General features: G+C 34.4%; 1 protein-coding gene across 1 annotated transcript; it reads right to left on the bottom strand.

Moving 5' to 3' along the window:
- Window positions 1-2,411: 2,411 nt before the first annotated feature.
- On the bottom strand, window positions 2,412-14,491 carry LOC129318261 (phytochromobilin:ferredoxin oxidoreductase, chloroplastic-like). The gene is given in 12 exon segments (XM_054962960.1): window positions 2,412-2,646; window positions 2,649-2,751; window positions 2,831-2,881; window positions 3,555-3,659; window positions 3,795-3,854; window position 5,584; window positions 6,013-6,064; window positions 6,067-6,082; window positions 6,208-6,301; window positions 10,056-10,150; window positions 12,005-12,121; window positions 14,164-14,491. Coding segments are annotated over 12 exon segments (969 nt in total). The 5' UTR covers window positions 14,368-14,491; the 3' UTR covers window positions 2,412-2,575.
- Between the last annotated feature and the right edge of the window lie 6,935 nt (window positions 14,492-21,426).

Raw genomic sequence — 21,426 nt, 5'->3', positions numbered from 1 at the left:
TAACTCTAAAATCTTCAATCCAAACAAATTTACAGAATTGGAAAAGAGAATCTACATCAACCTCTCACAAATAAGAGTTAATCAATAAATCTTCAACAAACACTTACATAAATAATATTCAAAATTCCAACTCTATCTCTAGAAAGTAGACAACTTTTACCATAACTTATTCAACGTTATCAATCATTTGTATTCATTCATAATCTGCCATGCACAAACATTTTTTTTACATGCAACCAAGAGCTAACATAAGAATAAACAAACTTGGTCCCTGAATTATTAAACAAATATCCTCTTTTCCCCAAAATTTTCTAACTTCGTGCCCAACCTTTCATTTTAAAGAATAATTGCTTGCCATAATAATTTACCCAACAAGAATACATCTATCATATTTATATGCCACCGTAAACTAAAATTCTCCTTTCATACATTCCTTCAAGCACCTTACGTGCTTCCCAAATCAAACTATACAATCAGCCATCTTACTTTTAAATATCTTTCCCAAAAATTTCTCCAAACATCTATGTAGATTTTCTATGATTTCCAAATTCATTTCTTTATCAAGAATAAATTAAAATCTATTAAAACTGAACCTGAATCCATAATATTAGTCTTTATACTTAATTATTCCATTCCAACTCTTCTACATATTTTTCCAAACATCTCATGTGCGTTAGCATTCAAACTACATCCCCAAGCTTCTTGTTCCTCGAAGCTAGCTAAAAGAAACTCTAAATTTTCAACGTCCAGCAGCAAGAAAGAAGAGAAATTCCAGTTTATCACATACAAGCACATAGTAGGCAGAAAAGAAAATAATCAAGGACTGAACTTCCAGCCCAAATCACAATGCACATACATATTCGAAAATAGGGAGAGAAGAGAGGGGATCAATACTCACAACGAAGTAAAGGAGAAATCAAAAGAAGGAATCGAAGTTCCCTCATTCACACCAAAACAGTATGATGTCGGACAGAGAAGGAGGAGCCCGGTAGTGCAGACAGGGAGGAGGAAGGAGAATTCGACAGTTCCAACACCCCCACTTGATCTGTAGCAGCGACAGCCACTAAGCTCACTTGCCGGCAATAGGGAAGAAGAATGGTGAGCAGAGATGAAGAGTGGAGGAAAAGAATTCCTGAAGCGCTCTCTCCAGCTCTCCCTCTCTGATCATAGACGCAGAAAATAGAAAAATTGGGGAGAGATGAAAAAATCTGATATGATGTGTTTTTCCCCCAACAGGAGCAATTTGGTATCAAACATACTTTAGGACTATTACAATATCCGACTAATTTATCAGTTACAATATATTATAATTGAAAGGACTTATCAATTATAATGCAATACAATAATAAAGTAACAACATTAAAATTAATATATAAGTCCAATATAATTGAAAAAATAACTAGAAATTAAAAAAAAAAGAATAAATTGATTAAAAATCAAATGATGAAACTGATGTAATTGTAATATATTATAATATGTGTGTGTAAATAAGCCAGCTTGTTGAACTCGTATACTAGGTCTTTAAAAAATAAATCTTGCCTATTTAACTAAATAAGCCTAATTAAAAGCTCGAACCTGCCTAAGCCTATTTAGTAAATAAGTTAGGTTAGGTTTGAAGCAAGTCAGGCTACCGCTCTAGTTCCATCAAACCACTAGCACATCTTGTTACATTTATTCTAAAATTTATAAATATGTTATTATTTATTTTAATATTATTATTATTTTCAAGGTCACACACACAGATAAATGCCTTTTAACATTATTTAAGTCAAAATACCAACAACAACAATTAAATCTTCTATATTAAATTTTCTGACTTTGCACCAATTTCTCTTTTGCTGCTAAAATAAATTATTTATCACATTAAAAAAATTCCTACATTTCCCTATCATTACATTAAACTTGCCACATATCGGACTGTATCTAATTATCTACCCTATTCACTCATTAAGGAAACCACCACAACCATTCAGATATTTAATCAATTAATCTAAATACAAAATTGGGTTCTTAAAAGATCTCTCCCCTAATGCTTTAGTCCATGGACTTATTTCTGTAAGCAAGTTGGTCCCTCAAATTTTGAAACTCATTACACGTCAATTTGTCTTTCAGTGGGACAATATAATTGCTTTAGTCCATGCAGAAATTGGACCAATATATATCATTTAAGATGAATTGCATGAGGAAAAAAAATACCTTTAACTTTTTTTTCACTGGCACCAGGTTGATACAAAGTACATTTGCTGGGCAGCCATAGGATCTGAGCTTGTCGGACTCATGACCTTTGCTAAAGCTCCAAGGGGCCTTTTTTGTCTTTTTCCTAAGATGCAACAACAACATTAAAGGCGGTATTTCTACTTAGATTAGGGCTTTGAATCTTCAACCAGTTAGTGATTCGTTGATACCCATGATCCACTATAAGCAATTACTTTTCCAGTAATAAATATTACATTGAAGATCAAAGAACAAAAAATATCAGATGATGGGAAGCCAAAATTGAGAAGAAAAAAGGGGTAAGAGATCCAATAGAAGAGATGAAAAGAAAACAGCAATTTACCAAAACCGGATAGTGAAATCAGCTGCCAATAAATTCTCCTCTTGCATCCCAAGGGCGATTTTCATAAGACTTTCCTACAATGCTGTGTATTTATCTACAGTGCCATCCTTGCTGCGGAATTCTGGGAAGTAATCAAGGAACATTTTGCTTCCAAGTTCGTCAACTCCATTGAATAGAAAGTTTCTCAGCAAGTCCTATAGGATAAAAGACGTGAAGTTTGAAACTGCACTTCAAGATTCTTGAGGAAAAGTACTGATCTCATGTTACGGATACCTTTGCAAGTGTGTCCCCAATCAGCTTCTTTAAAAGCCCTTGACCTGGATCCTACTTTCCAAAAGTTTCCATGAGCGAAGCTCATAAGTGATATGTTTCAAATATAATAACATAAACTCAGTCTAAGTCATTGCTAAATGGTGTTGAAGAGTACCGAGTGTAAACAAAAAATTCACCTCCAAAAGTTTAGTATCGATAGAATCCTGATTTAAATTCTAAAAATGGTTTTCCTATGCTCTAGCGTGAGTTATCCAAATCCTCTAAGCCATTGATAAGAACGTCATATTCAAAACATGACCAACACGCTTGATAAAAATATCAGTCTAAAATGATGGCGTTGAAGAAATGCAAAATCTACAGTGAATCTTCTAGGCTTAATTAAAATGTCCTTGGAGACCATTATTTGTCATCCTCGTAAATCACTCTCTCCTTTTGCTTAGGCCTTCAGTTCAAAAACAATTTGTTGACAATATTAACAATTACAAAATGCAACACTGAAATAATGGTTTGGTTAATCCAAGCAGCATATGAATGATGGAATATCGTCAGATTAATAATCAACTATAGGTTGTGGGAAGACTAGAAATGCTAGAGAACTCTGTATCCACAGGCTCCAAGGGAAGATGCTAATTTAGAATTTCATTTAATTCTATCGCAAGCATAGAGGTTAATATGGTCAAATGACCAATCATATGACTGTATGAGTAGCAACATATCCCAATACCTTTTCTGCTCTCCAGGTTAGATATCTATGTTGTGCTTCACGGTTGCAGGAAATCTGAGATGCATCTGTCTCCTCAACTGCTTTGCCTGTTAATTCCAGCCATGCCTGCAGATTAAGGGTCATATAGAAAAATTTAATAGTTCAATGGGTAATACATTGAGAAAGCTACTGAAATTTTGATCTTTAAAGTACCACAAAATTGAGATATAGTATAGCGGAAATCGATCATGGTGTTAATACCTTGTAGTAATCCTGGAATGCAGAATACAGAATATCATAGTTTTCTGGACTTGAAGAAAACTTTGTCCATATGACAATACAACAACAACAACAACAACAAGCCTTTATCCCACTAGGTGGGGTCGGCTACATGGATTGCAAGACGCCATTGTGCTCTATCATTTATCAAGCTTTTAGGAATATTATTAATTAAGAGATCGCGTTCAACAACTTCCAAGAGTGTTCTCTTAGGCCTTCCTCTACCTCTCTTAATTGGACTCAAAGTTATATGTTCCACTCTTCTCACTGGTGCCTCCCTTGGTCTTCTTTGTACATGCCCAAACCATCTCAACCGATTTTCTACCATTTTTTCCTCAATAGGTGCCACCCTCACTTTTTCACGTACGTGCTCATTTCGAATTTTATCTTTACGTGTATGTCCGCACATCCATCGTAACATTCTCATCTCTGCTACTCCAACTTTATGCTCTTGCTGTCCCGTTAGAGCCCAGCATTCACTACTATATAACATTGCCGGTCTGATAGCAGTGCGATAAAACTTTCCTTTAAGTTTATTAGGCACCTTACGGTCACAAATAACTCCTTTAGCTTTTCTCCAATTAAACCACCCAGCTTGAATTCTATGTGAAATATCTCCACTGATTTCACCATCATTTTGAATAATGGCTCCCAAATATCTAAACTTTTCCACTTGAGGTATAATTTGATCTCCCAATTTCACTTCCAAATTATTGTCGAATATTCCTTTACCAAATTTACAATATAAATATTCCGTCTTACTTCTACTCAGACGAAAACCTTTCGACTCCAATGTCCTCCTCCATAACTCAAGTTTACAATTAACCTCTTCTCTTGTCTCTGCTATAAGAACTATATCATCCGCGAAGAGCATACATTTCGGGATTTCCTCTTGAATATGTTCCGTCAAAACATTTAAAATCAAGTTGAACAAATAAGGACTCAGAGATGATCCCTGATGTAGTCCAATCTTTATAGGAAAATCCTTTGTTTGACCACTAGGTGTTCTTATACTAGTTTTTACCCCCTCATACATATCTTGTATGGCTTTAATATAAGCAATCCGTACTCCCTTTTTTTTCTAACGCTTTCCAAAGCACTTCTCTTGATATACGGTCATAAGCTTTTTCCAAATCAATAAAAACCATGTGTAGATCTTTATCTTTACAACGATACTTTTTCATTAATCCCTTAGTAGATAAATCGCCTCTGTAGTTGATCTACCTGGCATAAACCAAATTGATTCTCAGAAATACTTGTCTCCAATCTCAACCTGTGCTCAATTACTTTCTCCCACAATTTCATTGTGTGGCTCATGAGTTTAATTCCTCTATAGTTAGTACAATTCTGAATATCTCCTTTATTTTTATAAATAAGAATTAATGTACTTCTCCTCCATTCATCAGGCATTTTCTTGGACCGTAAAATCACATTAAATAACTTAGTTAACCATCTCACCCCTTCTTCACCTAAACATTTCCACGCTTCGGTAGATATACAATCAGGTCCATTGGCTCTACCATTTGCCATTTTCTTAAGAGCTTCCTTTACCTCCTTATCACGTATTATTCGATAGAATGACAAATTTTGTTCTCCTTCACCAGTTACTAAATCCTCCAAGTTACTAGATGAATCCTCTCTCCATCATTGAAAAGTTTAGAAAAGTAAGTCTCCCATCTATTTTTAATTTCATCATCTGTAACTAAAATTCTTCCCTCTTCATCCTTAATACACCTTACCTGTTCTAGATCTCTTGATTTTCTTTCCCTACTCTTGGCAATCTTATAAATATTTTGCTCTCCTTCCTTCGTCTCAAGGTTCTTATAAAATTCTTCAAAAGCTTTAGAACGAGCTTCACCCATAGCTCTCTTAGTTTCCTTCTTAGGCATACGGTACTTCTCCCAATTTTCCTCATTGTTACACAAATGTATGGCTTTAAAACAGTTCTTCTTATACTTGATTTTGTCTTGTACACTATTATTCCACCACCAAGACTCCTTATCTCTCGGACCAGAACCTTTCGATTCTCCCAAAACTATTTTTGCAACCTCCCGTATCTTTTTAGCCATATCCTCCCATATGATGTTAGCACTTCCCTGAGATTCCCAAATTCCTTTATCCAAAAGATTTCGCTTGAAAATATCTTGCTTCTCTCCTTTTAATTGCCACTACCTAATCCTTGGTGTTACTACTTGTCGACTTTGTCCATATGACAATGGGTGAAAAAAATTGTAGGGACTCGCTTGTGAGCTCCCTCCCCATGGTAAAAGCTGCATGAAATATGTGTTCTGTTAAGAAACCTAGATCATTATAGAAAGAAGTCAAAGAACTGTTAAGTTAAACAGATTCAAAGATGAACTTGAGAAACATGTCAAACTAATATATTTGTAGTTACCTCGGAATATTTAAGGCCAAGGGGAATTAAGCGTTTAAAGTACTTTTCCTTGTAATCCTGCTGATTGATAATATCATGCAGCGGGTTAAGGTCCCTGTAATTTTAATGCTATGCTCCAGAGTTAGCGCTCCACATAAAACACTGTAATTTGTTTATAATGTTTGAACTTCGAAGGAAGAGAGGAGAACTCTTGTAATATTGCCAATGCCATCAGAGCATGAAAAATAAAGGGGAAGCAGAGTGTTAAATGCTCATTGTCAACCATAAAAAGGAGGGAATCCAGCAAGATATCAGGTTATTCTTCATTAACTTAATGCAACATTTCCAAAACTTAGATTTATGATTTAACAGTTACATTGTTTTGACCAAGTTCTGATGATGTAAATCACATGTATAGATGCATACGGAATTGAGGGGAAAACATTGCATCAAAATGAAAGTACAACAAATGAAGCCATATTGCACAAATTAGGCACTCGTGTTTTGTAGTTGCTGAGTCAACAAAAGCTTTTAATTGTCACTATAGCTATAAAGTTTCCTCTGAACTTGAATACTTGAAGTTAACACATTCAATTTTGGAAAACATATTAACAACTTCATACACTATTTTAAAGTGTTCATACAGAGTATAAAGAAGTTCATTAGTAAAAAGTAAAATGCTAGATCAAGCAAATTATTAAAAAACTAAAAGTCCACATGAAGTCACATTCTTGTGATTTGCCACTCATAATTATAGTGCTCCGATTTCTTGGGGGTGGGAAAAAAAAAAACAAAAAATAGGTAAAGTCAAATAGTCATCTTCACAAAATACATACCAAGACTGACTAGTACTATGGTGAATTCTCTAAATATGGTAGAAAAGAATAGAAACAAGCAAGGGATTTTTCATAATCTTTTGATTATACAAAATTACATAATCTAAGTCAATCTATGCAAACTCTAACTGATAAAAACAGTCAAAGAAGCATTGCTAGTTGGATTGTGATGGTTGCATCCAGGAGTTCTGATTATTAGGACAAAACTTCTTCACTTTCTTTAAGACCCTGTACTTTAAGTTACAAGAAAACAATAGAAGAACAACGATTTCTTAATTACATTAACAAAAGTCACATAATATACTAACAAGAATGGGAAAGAAACATGAACTGGAAGGGAAAACAAAAATAAAGGAGGGTTTTGATATTCCAATCGAAAAAGAAAAAAGTCAAAATGAAATAGGGGAGCCACTTTAAGCCTTCTTAATACCTATCAAGTGTTGAACCACATCAAAATAAAACTTCTCCAAAATAAAAAATAAATTCAGGTATTTTCAAATATAAACTGATAAAAAAGAGGTTTGGATCTTCTCCAAAGAATAATGGCACTTCCTCTCACAAAAGTCGGCTGGTAATAATTAATGCCTTGTAAATATGATACTTATTTTCCCTTAGTTCACTCAGGGCTACTAATAACACTAATCTTTTTACTTAATTAATGAGACTGACATTTTGGTGTAGTAGAATATATGCGGAATGACAGTTAGGCTCCAAAACACCAATTTATTGACTACTGGATCACAAAACATTATAAAGGAGAATGAGTTGCAAATATGAGTCTTAAATGCTGAGAGTGACTTAAAGGACTTAAATGCCCTTACTCTCAGTGATTTTGATAGAGCAGAAGATTCAGGGATACAAATCATTTCCTAGGGCATATAATAGAATATATGAGAAGGGAAATGGTGTAAGAAAGAGCAACTCCAGTGGATAAGAGAATCATCCTAAGATTCCTGGCTCGAAGGGAAATGAAGTGGTATGCAAGTAGATTTTAGATGCAATTCGAGTGTAAGTAGTGCTGTTGTAGCATTTTAGTCTTTAAATTCTCGAATCTGCTAGAGAGGGGAGTTCAAACTTTTAAAAGTATAGTGAGGATTGAGAGAGACCTGGCCTTTTAAAAGCCAGAAGCATTGCCTTGTGTGTGTATTTTGTTCTGTTCTTGTATTTTTGTCACTGTTATGTGCTTGCAATCTTTGTATCAAGGTGTATGAGGGATATGGGATTGGCTTGAATCATTATTACCCTTGTAATCTGATTTAGTTATTCAGTAAAAGCATTATCCATCACAAGTTATTTCTATTATCTTCTTGTCTATTTTTGTGTTTTTATTTATTATTTTCTCCATAGAGTTGAGGGTTCTACCATTTGGTATCAAAGTAGTACAATCTAGGGGAGGAGATGGCAATCACTCTAGAAGAACATAAGATATTGAGAATGAATGAGGATAACATGATAGACACCATAGAAGTTTGGAAGAAAGTAGAAAAATGGAGGAAGGGTTAAGAAAAACCAAGGAGGAGTTTGAAGTTGAAGCTGAGGCACAAGTTGAGGAAAAAAATGTTGGAGCAAATGAGGATACGAAAGAAGAGGGTGCTGGATTGAAGGAAAAAAATAGAAGATGAGATAGCTGAAGAAGAGAGAGATGAGAAGAAGAACAAAGATGACAAAGGATGCCAACCCTAGAAGGTGAGAAACGAAGAAGGGATACCTTAGTTGAAGCTTGTATCATTGCCATGGTCTTGGAATATGGTGAAAAGGTAGGGCAAGAATTGAAGAGGGAGTTCACCCAACCTATAGCCAAGAATCATTGGCTTGAGTAGGACCATAGAGGGAGCCTAAGGAGCATGATGCCGGATAGAGCACCATGGTGCAGCCGAAGAGCAAAAATCAAGTGTGTATTCTTTGATAGTGAGTGACCGAAAGAGGAGAAGCAGGTTTGGGTGGTGGATTGAGTCAAACAAATTAGTTGGGGAAGAAGCCCTAAATTTGATAGGAAAATGCTATTTACAATGAAAGTAAGGCCCAAATGCTTGCCCAACTCAAGCAACCCATATTATTACTAGCAAAGCAATCAGCTGAGACGTTGGAGCCCATTTTATCTCTAGAGTCCTCAACTCTAAGGAGAAAATAACAAATGAAAACCAAAAATAGACAGCGAGATAATGGAAATCACTTGTGGTGGGTAATAATTTTATTGAATAACTAAATTAGATTACAAAAGAAATAATGATTCAAGCCAATCCCATATCCATCATACACCATTGATACAAAGGTTGCAAACACAAAACATATAGAAATACAAGAACAAAACAAAATACACACACACGGCAATGCTTTTGGCTCTCAATCCTCCCTATACTTCTAGAAGACTAAACTCCCCACTCTCTAGCAAAATTGGAAAATTTAAAGACCAAAGAGCTACAACAACACTGCCTATACTTTAATTGCACCTAAAACCCACTCACAAGCCACTTCTTTTCCTTTACAGCTAGGAATCTTAGGGTAATTCTCTTGTCCACTAGAGTTGCTCTACACCACTTCCCTTCCCATAGATTCTACTACAGGCCCTAAGGAAAACTCATTTGCAACTTTCTAAATAGATATCTGCAACCCATCTTCCTTCAAAATATTTTAGAACCTAACTATCATCAAATCAGTCCTTTGGGACCCAAATGCCATTCTCCCTATAATATTTAGACACACTAAACCCAAATAATGATGTAAAGTTCCATGCCATATGATTCCTACAGTCGAATATTCTCCCAAGTTAAAAGCTATGCAACAAATGATAATAGAAAGTTAAAAGTGAACAAAAGTTATTTTAAAAGGAGTTCAACCCAAGGGAATTGTATACATTAGAAAACTACACTTGAACAGGAAAATATTGCATTGACTTGAAGTAAGTTCCATTAGCTTAGGAACAATTCATCAACCACAAAAACAGTAAAAAAAAATAATTATTGCCCAACAATATGGAGGAAGGTTTTACAACTACAAAAAGCACACTCAGTAACAGGGGATATGCTGACTCACAACACAATTATGTTTGAACTGCCACTGGTGAAAAAGTTAGCACAAAATATGGGCACATCATATTCTACTTTAGGAAAGACAGCAAAATCCAGAACCTGCACAGGTAAGCTTATTGAGAAGAAAACAAGCAGCAAGTACCATGCATAAATAATTTATAACTCAGCCCAAAGGCAAGAAGACACATAACACTTCAACAAACTTCAATTTATTTTTCTTTCATTCATTTAGATCTTCAAAATTGGTCCTAGTTCACATGAAGGAAAGAAAATTTGGAGACTTTTTTCTTCTCTTATGGGTTCAATTTGTCATGGTAAAACATTAAGATTTCCACAAAGTAAATAAGTATATTCTGTTTTCATTTTAACAATTTTCTTGTGATCTTTCATACAGACACACATAATACTTGTTAACGGTGTTATCTCCTACTCTCACTGCATTTCTACTTCTAATTACAAAGATTTCGATGCACAATCATTGTAATTAGAAATACAAATGGAGAGTCGGGGATAACACCAGTGACAAGGATGAAATGTGATGCTTTGTATAAAAAGTGTGACCAGGAGAAATAATGGGTTACTGTAATCCACTGTAATTATATTCCCCAAATGCATATTCAATCAAGATACATCCCTCACGGTTGATGATGAAAATGGTATTATGGAAAATTAAATTAAGCAAGGAGCACCACTCTCAATTCAAGCACTAAGAATTTTGACAGGTGAGAAGGGATGCCTAAATGATAATAGAAAGCCCAGATTTTTTGAGAAACTATAGATGAAGTTTGAAGTATTGCCATCAGCAAGTATATAGAGAACACCACATTGTTATTTTTATTTTTTTAGGGGGGTGATAAAGGCTTGTTGTTGTTGTTGTTGGTGAGGTAAGGAAGATTTTGGGATAGTGTTGGGAGAGCCTATGCCTCTTGAATGCATGGGAAGCTGAGATAGTTTGCTGAGAGTGTTGTAATATTTGATTTCCAGAATTATAGTATGCTGAGAGTATTCACCTGGTTTTCCATACTTGTCAGCTTGGAAAATGTCTACCATCTTCTTTAGTTCCACAGTCTTTACCTCCATTTTTAACAGATAATGTGGAGTTACAGGGTTCACCCAAGGCAGTTTTAAAGACTCGGCACCTTACCAATGGCCAAGTGGAGATTCTCATCAAATGGCATGGCTTGCCTGAGTATGACGAGACTTGGTAAAGTTGTGATGTGATTCAGCAGCAGTCTTCCTCCTTTCACCTTGAGGACAAGGTGACACTTAATTTTTGGATTTTTCTTGTAGGGAGTAATGATGGAAATGGGCCTCAATTCACTTACTCAAGAGAAAGCCAAATACCAAGACTTAATTTAAGGACAATTGGGAATTTTTCTTGTTTTCACCATTGGAGGTGAAATAAGAATAGTTTTTGCACAAAGGTGGTTTTGTGATGAAGATTTTGGGATGGATTTGGAAGAGCCTATGCCTCTCAAATGCATAGAAGGAGAGATAGTTTTGCTGAGGGTATTATCATCTTCAATTTCCAGAATTATAGCGTTCTGTAATTCCTCACTTAGACCTACACCCTGGTCGTAATGATTGATGATATAATTTTTATGCAGCTGTTTTCATCACATTGTTTCAGATGAACCTTTAAAGTTGTTTGGCATTCATTAATTCATTGATCAGGTCAAAAGGGTAAACAAGGATTGACAGCAAGGAATATAAATATTGAGGGTGATCAATAATTCTAGCTATAATAAATTACCAGCCACAACAAAAGCATTCGTTAGATGGTAGTGAAAATCAATTCCATGTACACCATCAAATTTAATAACATTTTCAATGAAATACTTCAAAAGTAAAAGTAACTATCTTTAGAAGAATCCTAAAGTTATCTAGTATTTTGGGGCACTTTAAAACCAAAGAAAAGGTATGTAATTTCCTAACCAATAAGAAAAGGAATACCTGCATTGCTTCGGTTTCAATGCTCAAACTTCGCAGAAGCCTAATCTTGGCAGCTTGAAAGGATAGCATATGAAGCACTCCTTTGCCATCCTTAGAATTGATAGAACTGAATTTTTCCTAGTAAGACAAATTGTCGTAGTAAGCATTTGTTAATGTTGACAGGATACTCATAAATACTGTACCAAAACCATAGACTGCACCTACAATTTAGTAAACTAAAACATTGTCCAGTGCACCAGCTAAAATTCAAGCAAGTGAAATATTTCAGTACGACCATGGGTTTCCAAAAGGCATAAAATACATTTCAAAGAGAAACAATCATGAATACAATGGACGGAACAGGACACTTCTTGATGAACAAGCCAATGCAACAAAAACTGAAAAATAAGGACAAGTCATGAAACAATTTTGAAATATACTTTAATTTTAAGAAATTAAAAGTAGAAATGAAATGTTGACCAAAGTGATTATTTATTTCAATGTTCAATTGTAAAATCTCATCAACAAAATGTGTTTAGGAATTCTCTAAAACACTAATAACAAATGCCATGGGATGTTCAGCTATAAATAAAAGAGGGAATGACAATTGTGTCATAAAAGTTCAATTTAATAATAGTTAAGTCCCAAGCAATTTTGTTGAAAGATGGGTTGCAAATATATATTCAAATAGTTGCAAATATGAGATTCTCAGTTGTAAACTACTAAAAGCGACTCATGCCACTTTAATGCCTAATTTGCATCTAAAACTTTCATATCTGACAATCTGAATCAATATTAGCAAATCATGTTGATGTAACACACACTTGCACAGATCTGAATACAGGGAGAGAGCAGAGAGAAAACAGAAACAGGGAGAAAGAAATGAAGAAGATGAAGACAGAACAGTGGGGGAGCATGAGGGAGAGGCAGAATGCAGAAAGAGGGGGAAGCTATCTGAATATTCAATCACAAATTTTCATTCATCAAGTGTGTCCGTTGCAAGTGCAACCATGTCTATTTAACAAAACTCTAATGCCTAAATAAGGATACCTTAATCACATCTACATATAGAGCTAACTTTCAGATTTCCTCTTACAAAAGAACACAAAAGGAAACATTAACACCTTGTCCATATAAAGTTTGGCTTTAGATTTCCCTTCTTACAAAATATTAAAATAAGATAAAGAGAATTTATTTTATTTTTTTTAGAATAATGTCTCCCATATTTTCTATCACATGTTTTAGTATAATTCTTTGGGACCTAACTGGCATCACATTGATCTTTTGGGACCTAAGTATCATTTTCCATGACTAAGATTTAAAAACTGGGAGTAGCATTCTGCCAAGAGTATGATCACATTATGAGCATTGATGCCCAAACACAGGACACAGCCACCCTTTTAAGTTTTAGTACTTCATAGAATTCTGTGTTTGCACTAACATTAAATTGAATATATATCTACTTACTCATAAAGAAGCTATCATGGGCATTAATCACCATAATGATTGGAATCATCAATAATCAAGTTTCTAAGGCAAATATTTAGACAATATAATAATCAAGAGTGAGCATCAATACTCTATAAATGTAACCAGCATAATAACAAAAGGGAGGATTGAAGTAGAAAAAATGATTGGTTGAATCATTTTGCATCATTTAAACATTCTGGAAGTAATAACGCGCACTAGTGTCACAACACATATTTCTAATTCAACAACCTTTGGAAGGTCTCAGCATTGACCAAGAGATTTTTAAAAGCCAATGCCAAAGACATTTGCGGGAACAACGTATCAAATTTATATCGTTTTTATTTCTTCTCTATATTACCCCTTGGCAGCAAGCGTAACTCACAGAGAGCGTAAACCAATCAAGCATAGATGCATTACGAAATTTGGTGTCCGGTGTCCGTATATCTGCAACCAAAAATCATTCATTTTTTTCATTCTGACAGCAAAGAATTATTTGACAATTCGATCGATATTATCTGTTTAGGGTACCCCATAGTCCTAAGTTCAAAATCTTACCAATTTGAAATGCTTATACTTGTTTTCAACTTCAACACCAAGCCAAAAACCAGCATTAAGAACCAATTTAACAATCAACTACAACCAGTTCAAGAACCGTAAGATGAATCAGAAACAGGACGTAATCCAAAGTAGTTCAGATATCCAAGCCATACCTGTTGAGGCGAAGGAACCAAATGAGTGTGGTGTCTGGTTTCTTCCAAAGCGAAATCAACGAACTTCCGGTAAGAGACAGACAAGCTCTGTACGAGAACTCTTCTGTTCCTCCAGCAGCAAGTAGAAACACTAGTACCAGTTTTAATCAGTGGCTGGAGTGCTGGTTGAAAGCAGAAGGTTGAGGGGGAAGAGCCAATCTCCATTGAGTGAAGGCTCTGTGAGATTGTTAAGCTTTCGCAGTTTCGCTTCAGAAAATTTGAAACTCGCTATCTTCTACTTTCCTTCAATGGAATTACCATTCCAGAGACTGGGTGATGGCACGCTTTGTGGGATTGTGTCGCGAGACCTTGAAGTCTGTGCAGGGAGAGGGCTCCTATCAGGATTTTTAACCATTTTTAATTTTAATTATTAGAAACCAAACCAAAATTCAGGGATTTATATATTTCGAATTTGATGTTAATGAATTTATGCAAAGTTTAATAGGAAAAAAAATTTATATTTTATAAAAAATAATAAAATAAATAAAAATACTAAACAAAAAAAAATTACTTAAATTTATCAATTTCAATTTCAATTTCAAATGATTTAAATTCTAAATTAGATTTCTTTGTTTTATTAATGCACTTTATACAGAAAAATACCCAAAATAGACAGATGAAAGTAATACAAGATCAAAAAATATTAAAATATTCTCATTTCTCTAAAATCTTTAGGTCTATTTCTAACACTAAGATAAAATAGTCTTATTTCTCTAAGATTTTTGGGTCCTTTTCTAACATTGAGATATTATTTGTAAATTGATCTTAATGCCCTTATGTTGGGAGGGGATGAACTGGAATGGAATTGGAAATCAATGTATCCTTCACTTTAAAAAATAGTAACCTTAATTATATGAAATGACAAAAAAACCTTTACAATGACAACTACTATGTTAAAATTTATAGAATTAAAGGTTTTTTAAGTTAGCAATGATCTGTAGATCAGTAACTTAGTAAAATTTTTTCTTCACGGGGTGATGATGAAAACCATTTAAGGAAAGTCCTAAGGGTGGAACTTTTGTCTCTGGAGTCACACAGGTGGGTATAAGTCTAAAGAGGTGGAAAGGTGAAATCACAAACATAAAAAATAAAGAATGCCCAAATATACCACATTGCTTCATTAGGCATCAGACGTTAGATTAAAAAAAAGAAAAAAAAAAGAATAGTTGAGAATGAAGTTTTGATATTAAAATAAGGAAAACATAACTTTTGACTCATATATTTTGCTCGTATTTTGTTGTAAGTCCTTATACTTTTTTTTATGTTCTGAGTTTTTATACTTTCAATTTTTAATATTTTAAGTTCCTTTAAGGTCCCTAGATGTTGTTTATTTAGGGATTTAGAACATCAAAAAATAAAAGTGTAAGATTCAAAATATTAAAAAAATATAAGAATTTATAACAAAATACAAGTTAAATTCTCTTTTGTGGTCTTAAGAGGTAATCATGATCTCCATTAATATGACAGACTATAATCTATACCGTAAAAGTCAATCTTTCTATCAAAGCAATTAGTTGTTTGGCAGTGTTTTCTTTTCAGGATATAATGTTTTGGGAAAAGACACGTCCATTTCTACCCCAAAATAATAAGGATTAAGATGAAAATTGAATCTTTCAGTACCTCTTTCAACAATTAGGATCACTTTGGAGGTAGCGTGGTAATGTTTTCCGAAATCTTCCCCCATTTATTTATTCAATAAGCATAGCTTCCCAAAACTCTTCGCTCACGTAAGTCTGCAAGGTTTGCTCTTGAAGTCGAACTCATGACTTAATATGTAAAAGCAAAATGTTCTCACCAACAAGCCAAGAGCCAAATTGGGAGCCTGCAAGGTTCTTTGTCCTGTTTCTATCCACATTGTCTCTGTTGTATCATGCTAGCCTTTAAAGGTGAGAAATGGGCAATCCTGCTTTATATGGGCTCAAGCCCATGAGAGCCAAGCCTTTAAATTCAATTTTTCAAAAATTGTTTAATTTTTAAAATTCAACCTTTATTTAAAAGGTTCAAGGTCTAGCCTATGAGCCCATTATTATTATTTTTTATTTTTTATATTTTTAAAAATTAAAAATTTTAATTATAACATTTTGTATTTTTTAAATTACAAATTATAATATTAAAAAATTAAAAATAAATAATAGAAAATCAAAGTTTAAAATATAAACATATGTTTTAAAGTTTAAATTCAATTTAAAAAAATGAAAATATTTTATTTTTTCAGAGTTGAAATGAAAATGGCATAAAAAAACTGCTTAAGCCCATTTTTCTAGAGCCTATCAGGGCTAGGCTTCAAAACCCCATTTTCCTAAAAAAATGACATTTTTTAAGCCCGAATTCTTGTAAAAATGTGTTTAAATGGGAGGCCCGCCAAGGCTAACCCTTATCCCCAACTCTACTAGTCTTCACCTCAAGCTCTCATCATGCCATCCCCGAGATCCATGCTCCTATGCATTATCGCTCAGACCTATGATCGTTTGCACTAATTTGTTGTTGTCTTTGCCATTAGTTAGATCTACATCTTTGCTCGGTTTGTTCATCTCTGATGTTTTTTTTTTGTGGCCTTATATAGTCTTCTTGATCGCCCTTACTCAGATTTGCTACTTAGACAAGCATGATTGCTCCTTTGACTAATGTACTATTGCAAGGGATGCCATTACTAAAGCAAACCCAATTTTTAAGGTTGGAAAGCTTGATGAGATCTAGGTCTTGTGTATTATTGAAGTTTATCCCAAGTTGATGTAATGTTCAATTTCATCACTAGATGATCCAAGTTCCCTGCTTTTTTTAATGGTATTCTTATTATATTGTTATTTGTGGTGGGGAATTAGGAATTGTAGGACATATTTGCATTTTGAAGCTTGTAACTCTTGAGAAGAAAACCATAATGTTATCTCTGACATTACTAAGCACACAGAATACCAAACACAGACAATGTTATGATGACCGAGATTACCTTAATCCCCTAAATAGTTATCATAACCTGAGGGTTAAAGAATATTTAAGAAAAACAAGATCTTAAGAAAATCCTTTTCAAAGATCGTTTGAGCTTAAATTATAGTTCAAAACTAATTAAATTAGACAACAAAAGGATAGGAAATTCATTAGGCTGCAAAATAATAAGCAACAATATATTTTAACCATATAGGCATAATGCGCCGTGGCGCAGTGCATCATCTACCATGGTGAATTGCCCAAAGGAAAATACCCCTCTCTATGCCTCGTGTCGCAGTGTCATAGACAATGCGCCGCAGCGCGTAACCATTGTCATGACAGCAAACTACTATCATGACAGCTCTCTAGGCCACATTCTGGAGTGCATCATTTCACTGTTCAACATCCAATTCAAGCAATTCAAGTATCCATACGTAGCTCTTAGAGCTACCTAGCTATTGGCATCAATCTCACACCTAAATACTAAGCTAAATGACATTTGGACACCCAAACCCAAAATAGTTCATTTTCTTTCAAAAATTACAACCTAAGTGCCTAAACTCACAAACCAAGTGCTAATAACTGTGGAACCACTTGGACCAACTTAAATGGACTACAAACAACATGTTCAAGCATTCAAATCACAATCAGAACAGTCCAAATAATATTTGGCCACCAAAATCCCATTTTCAACATAAATTTCACTAGGGGTAACAATTTCTCATAAGCAATCCAATAGCCAATATATCATATAAATCAATACAAAACTAATACTTGCACCAATATCTTGACCTCTCACAACCATTACAATACGAATACAACAAACCCAAGCTAAGATACCCACAGTTAACAATAGAATTCATGCAAGTGTATCACAATAATATATGTATCATAAGTTGGCATATGCATTTAACCATTCGTTACAAACCAAAATAAGTGAAAGAACTATACAACTGAGAGCTAATCCCCTTAATACTCGGTTGCACCTTCCTTTTCCTTACCCCTATTAGAGCCTTCACCGGGGATGGCGTAGAAGTTCTCTTCCCCGGTGATAGGCAGCCCCAAGAACATGAAGACGTCCTATAACATGAGGGACATCGAGCTGAGCTCGAAGATGAAAGCATTGCAGCTTGGAGCCTAGAAATTGAGGAGCGCCGTCAGAAGGTCCACAAGGATGTCAACATTGGCTAGAGACAGTTGAATTAGGTCATATAGACCCATCTCTTTCCACTGGGGCTCATGATTAGCCTTCAAACGCTTTACCCAGTTGACCCAAGTACGAGGGAACCGGGGCCAGTTCTTGAGCTTTCCACAAGACGACTCGGGGAAGGGCGAGGTCATCTCGGCCAAGATCAGATTGCGGAGAGAGGTCAGTGGCCATAGGTTCGGCTGCGTAGGGGCATTGACATCAAACAGGTCAGGAGAAATCGTTAGATATCTAACGTCGCTTCTGTTAGAGATTTGGAAACTTCAAGGCGAAGTGTTGGACAAAAAGGAAGCATAGTTAGAGCACTTTTCAATAAAATAGAAGGGTTAAACATGAGAAGCAAGAAACTTACCAAAAGGCCACTAATTCGTGGAATGATGAACCCTCTTGAAAAAGAAATGAACGAGAATTAGGATAAGAAAACAGGTTAATTAAAAAAGGGTTTTTTTAGACCACGAAATACATACCATTACGAGCCCACCTAATTGGTTCATTGGGTTACGAATGGTTGTCAGAGAATCTGGCAGACTACCAGTGAAAGTAGAGGAAGGGGCAGTGGTAGAAGACGCGGATGAAGCCATTTGAAGGTTAGGGTAGAAAGAAATTTTAGTAGATTGAAGACTTGAAGTTCAAGAAATGGCAAAGAAAGCAAGAGAAGTGACCAGAATCTGAAACGGGCTGTTAATCAAAATGGAGAGACCGTGCCATAAGTTTCGCGAGATTCCTGAATCTTCGGTAGAATGTGCTAAGTCCCAAAGATAAGGCTTCTACTATCAGACACTATAACTAAAAAGAAGAAAAAACAGAGAGGACAGTCAATACTCGATTAAGACTCGCCTAATTTACATTTACTAGCCCTTTTTTGTTCTTAGTTTATAGTCTGTAATTTTCAAACACTTCAATAAAATTACACACTTATTCTACCAAAGCCTACTATCTTTTTACATCCGAGGAAACTGTGGTTAGGGAACTTGGGATCCTTTCGTTATCTATTTGAGACCCAACGTCTCTGGTATATCTGGTATTTGTTGTTCAACCATGAACAATGAACAAAATACAATCACAACATATCCTTAACAAGGAAGACACAAAGCAGCAGTGGAAATAGAAACTTGGGCCAAACGGGGAAAAAAGTCCAAAATACAAATACAGCTAATATACATGCTTACTGTTTCAGATTTTTTTTTTAAAAAAAAAACATCGTGGATCTCATTGAGTTAATTTTCTTTTATAATTATAAAACACTGTAATTTGTTTGAGCTTAGAATAAGGATAATCTAGCATTCCAAGTCATCGCATATCAACAAAGAAGCTCAAGAACCAATAAAGAAAAATTAAATATGAAAAATACAACAAAAATTCCTAAAAACTATTGAACATTGAAACAGTGGTCAGAACAGTCAAATTTGCAAATTTCAACGCTAACCTAATACAAAAGGTATTAATTTTGCTCATCACGCTCACAAACAGGGGAATACCAAATTAAAAACAGAGTACAATAAGCATAACAATGCAAAACACAACCGAAATAAGCAACGTACAGGTGGTAAAAAAAGGGGGAAATGGACTATAGTTAAAAAGGAAACAAGTAGAATATCAAAACAACTAAGTGCTGATCAAAGAAGGATTTTGCTCATTATCGATCTCCTAATGTTTACTTATATATGAGATCTGATTTATAAGTCATTTCTACTATTTTTACCAGAACCAAAGAAAATCTTTTAAACCTTATTCGTCTAAAAATTTAACAAGTTTTTAACTTTACTCTTATTATATAAAATATTCTAACATTTAATAACCTTTCTAACATTTAATAGGGATAAAAAGCTACAGATGGTTACAATTATAATTGAGGTGCCTTAGAAATAGAATCAAAACAAATATCCTCTCCCTCCATCCTCAAAATGAGACCAAATGAGTATACGAAAAAATAAACTTAAAATTTCCCGTTACATCACTAAATATTTTATAAAGAGTTGTTGTCAAAGGCCTCGGAAATTGAATTTTCCCATATACGGCATGTAGTAAATATTACATTGAAGATCAAAGAAGAAAATAAATCAGATGATGGGAAGCCATAATTGAGGGAAAAAAAGCGGGGTAAGAGATCAAATAGAAGATTTATCAAAGCCGGATAGTGAAATCAGCCGCCAATAAACTCTCCTCTTGATCTCATATTATAGATACGTTCGCAAGTGTGTCCCCAATCAGCTTCTTCAAAAGCCCTTGACATGGATCCTGTTTTCCGGAAGTTTCCATGAACCAAACCCCTCAAGGATATGATACAAATACAATGCTGTAAACTCACTATCTAATCATTCTTAAACAGCGTCCTAAAAAATCTAAGGGTACGTCATATGGGACTGTTGTTATTAATGGCAGCCTTACAAGTGCCTTGGGAATACTCTTGACATTTTTATTTAATTCGATTGTACATTTCAGGACTCAAACTTTAAATGTTAGAATAAACTAATTCAACTCCCTCAACTAATTGAACCAAGTGCTCGTAGGTATCTATTACAGTTTTTATTGTGTCTCATACTTTTTTTTTTAACCGCAGGACCATATGATTTTTCAAAATATAATAAATTAAAAACAATGGCACTGAAATTTTAAAAATAGGCTATACACAGTTCATAGAGATTTTTAAAAGGAAAATGATAGTTAAGTCCCAAAAGACTAAAAGAGGGAACTAATGATAGTTAGATCTATGATAAATTTTTTTGACAAATAAATTGCAAATATTAATTCAAATAATTTCAAATTCAGAAGTTCCTAAGAGATATAAATTCTAAATGCAATTTTTAGTTTGTAATTGAAATTTCCATTAATATTTACAACTCATTTTTCAAAAATTTTGTTGAGAATTTACTTCTCATTAATTTCTTCTTTTAAAACTTTACTGTCATTCTCCCATTTTGAAAGCCTTTTGATGTAACTAGTTCATATTATGAGTCTACTGATTATTTAAACGGGGAGGATTTTAAGACGCTAAGACATGAGATGCTGAGAGGATTAGTTCCCACAGGTAGGCATATAATGTTAAGGGCAGAAATGGGCAGATTTTGGTGCCCTCCAAATTTATTGACGTA

This window comes from Prosopis cineraria, unplaced genomic scaffold (assembly GCF_029017545.1).
Source record: "Prosopis cineraria cultivar Desert tree isolate PC_DT_omini unplaced genomic scaffold, ASM2901754v1 PC8, whole genome shotgun sequence".
Classification (NCBI taxonomy): Eukaryota; Viridiplantae; Streptophyta; class Magnoliopsida; order Fabales; family Fabaceae; genus Prosopis; species Prosopis cineraria.
Note: the sequence above shows the minus strand (reverse complement) of the source record. Positions and strands in the feature narration are given on the sequence as shown.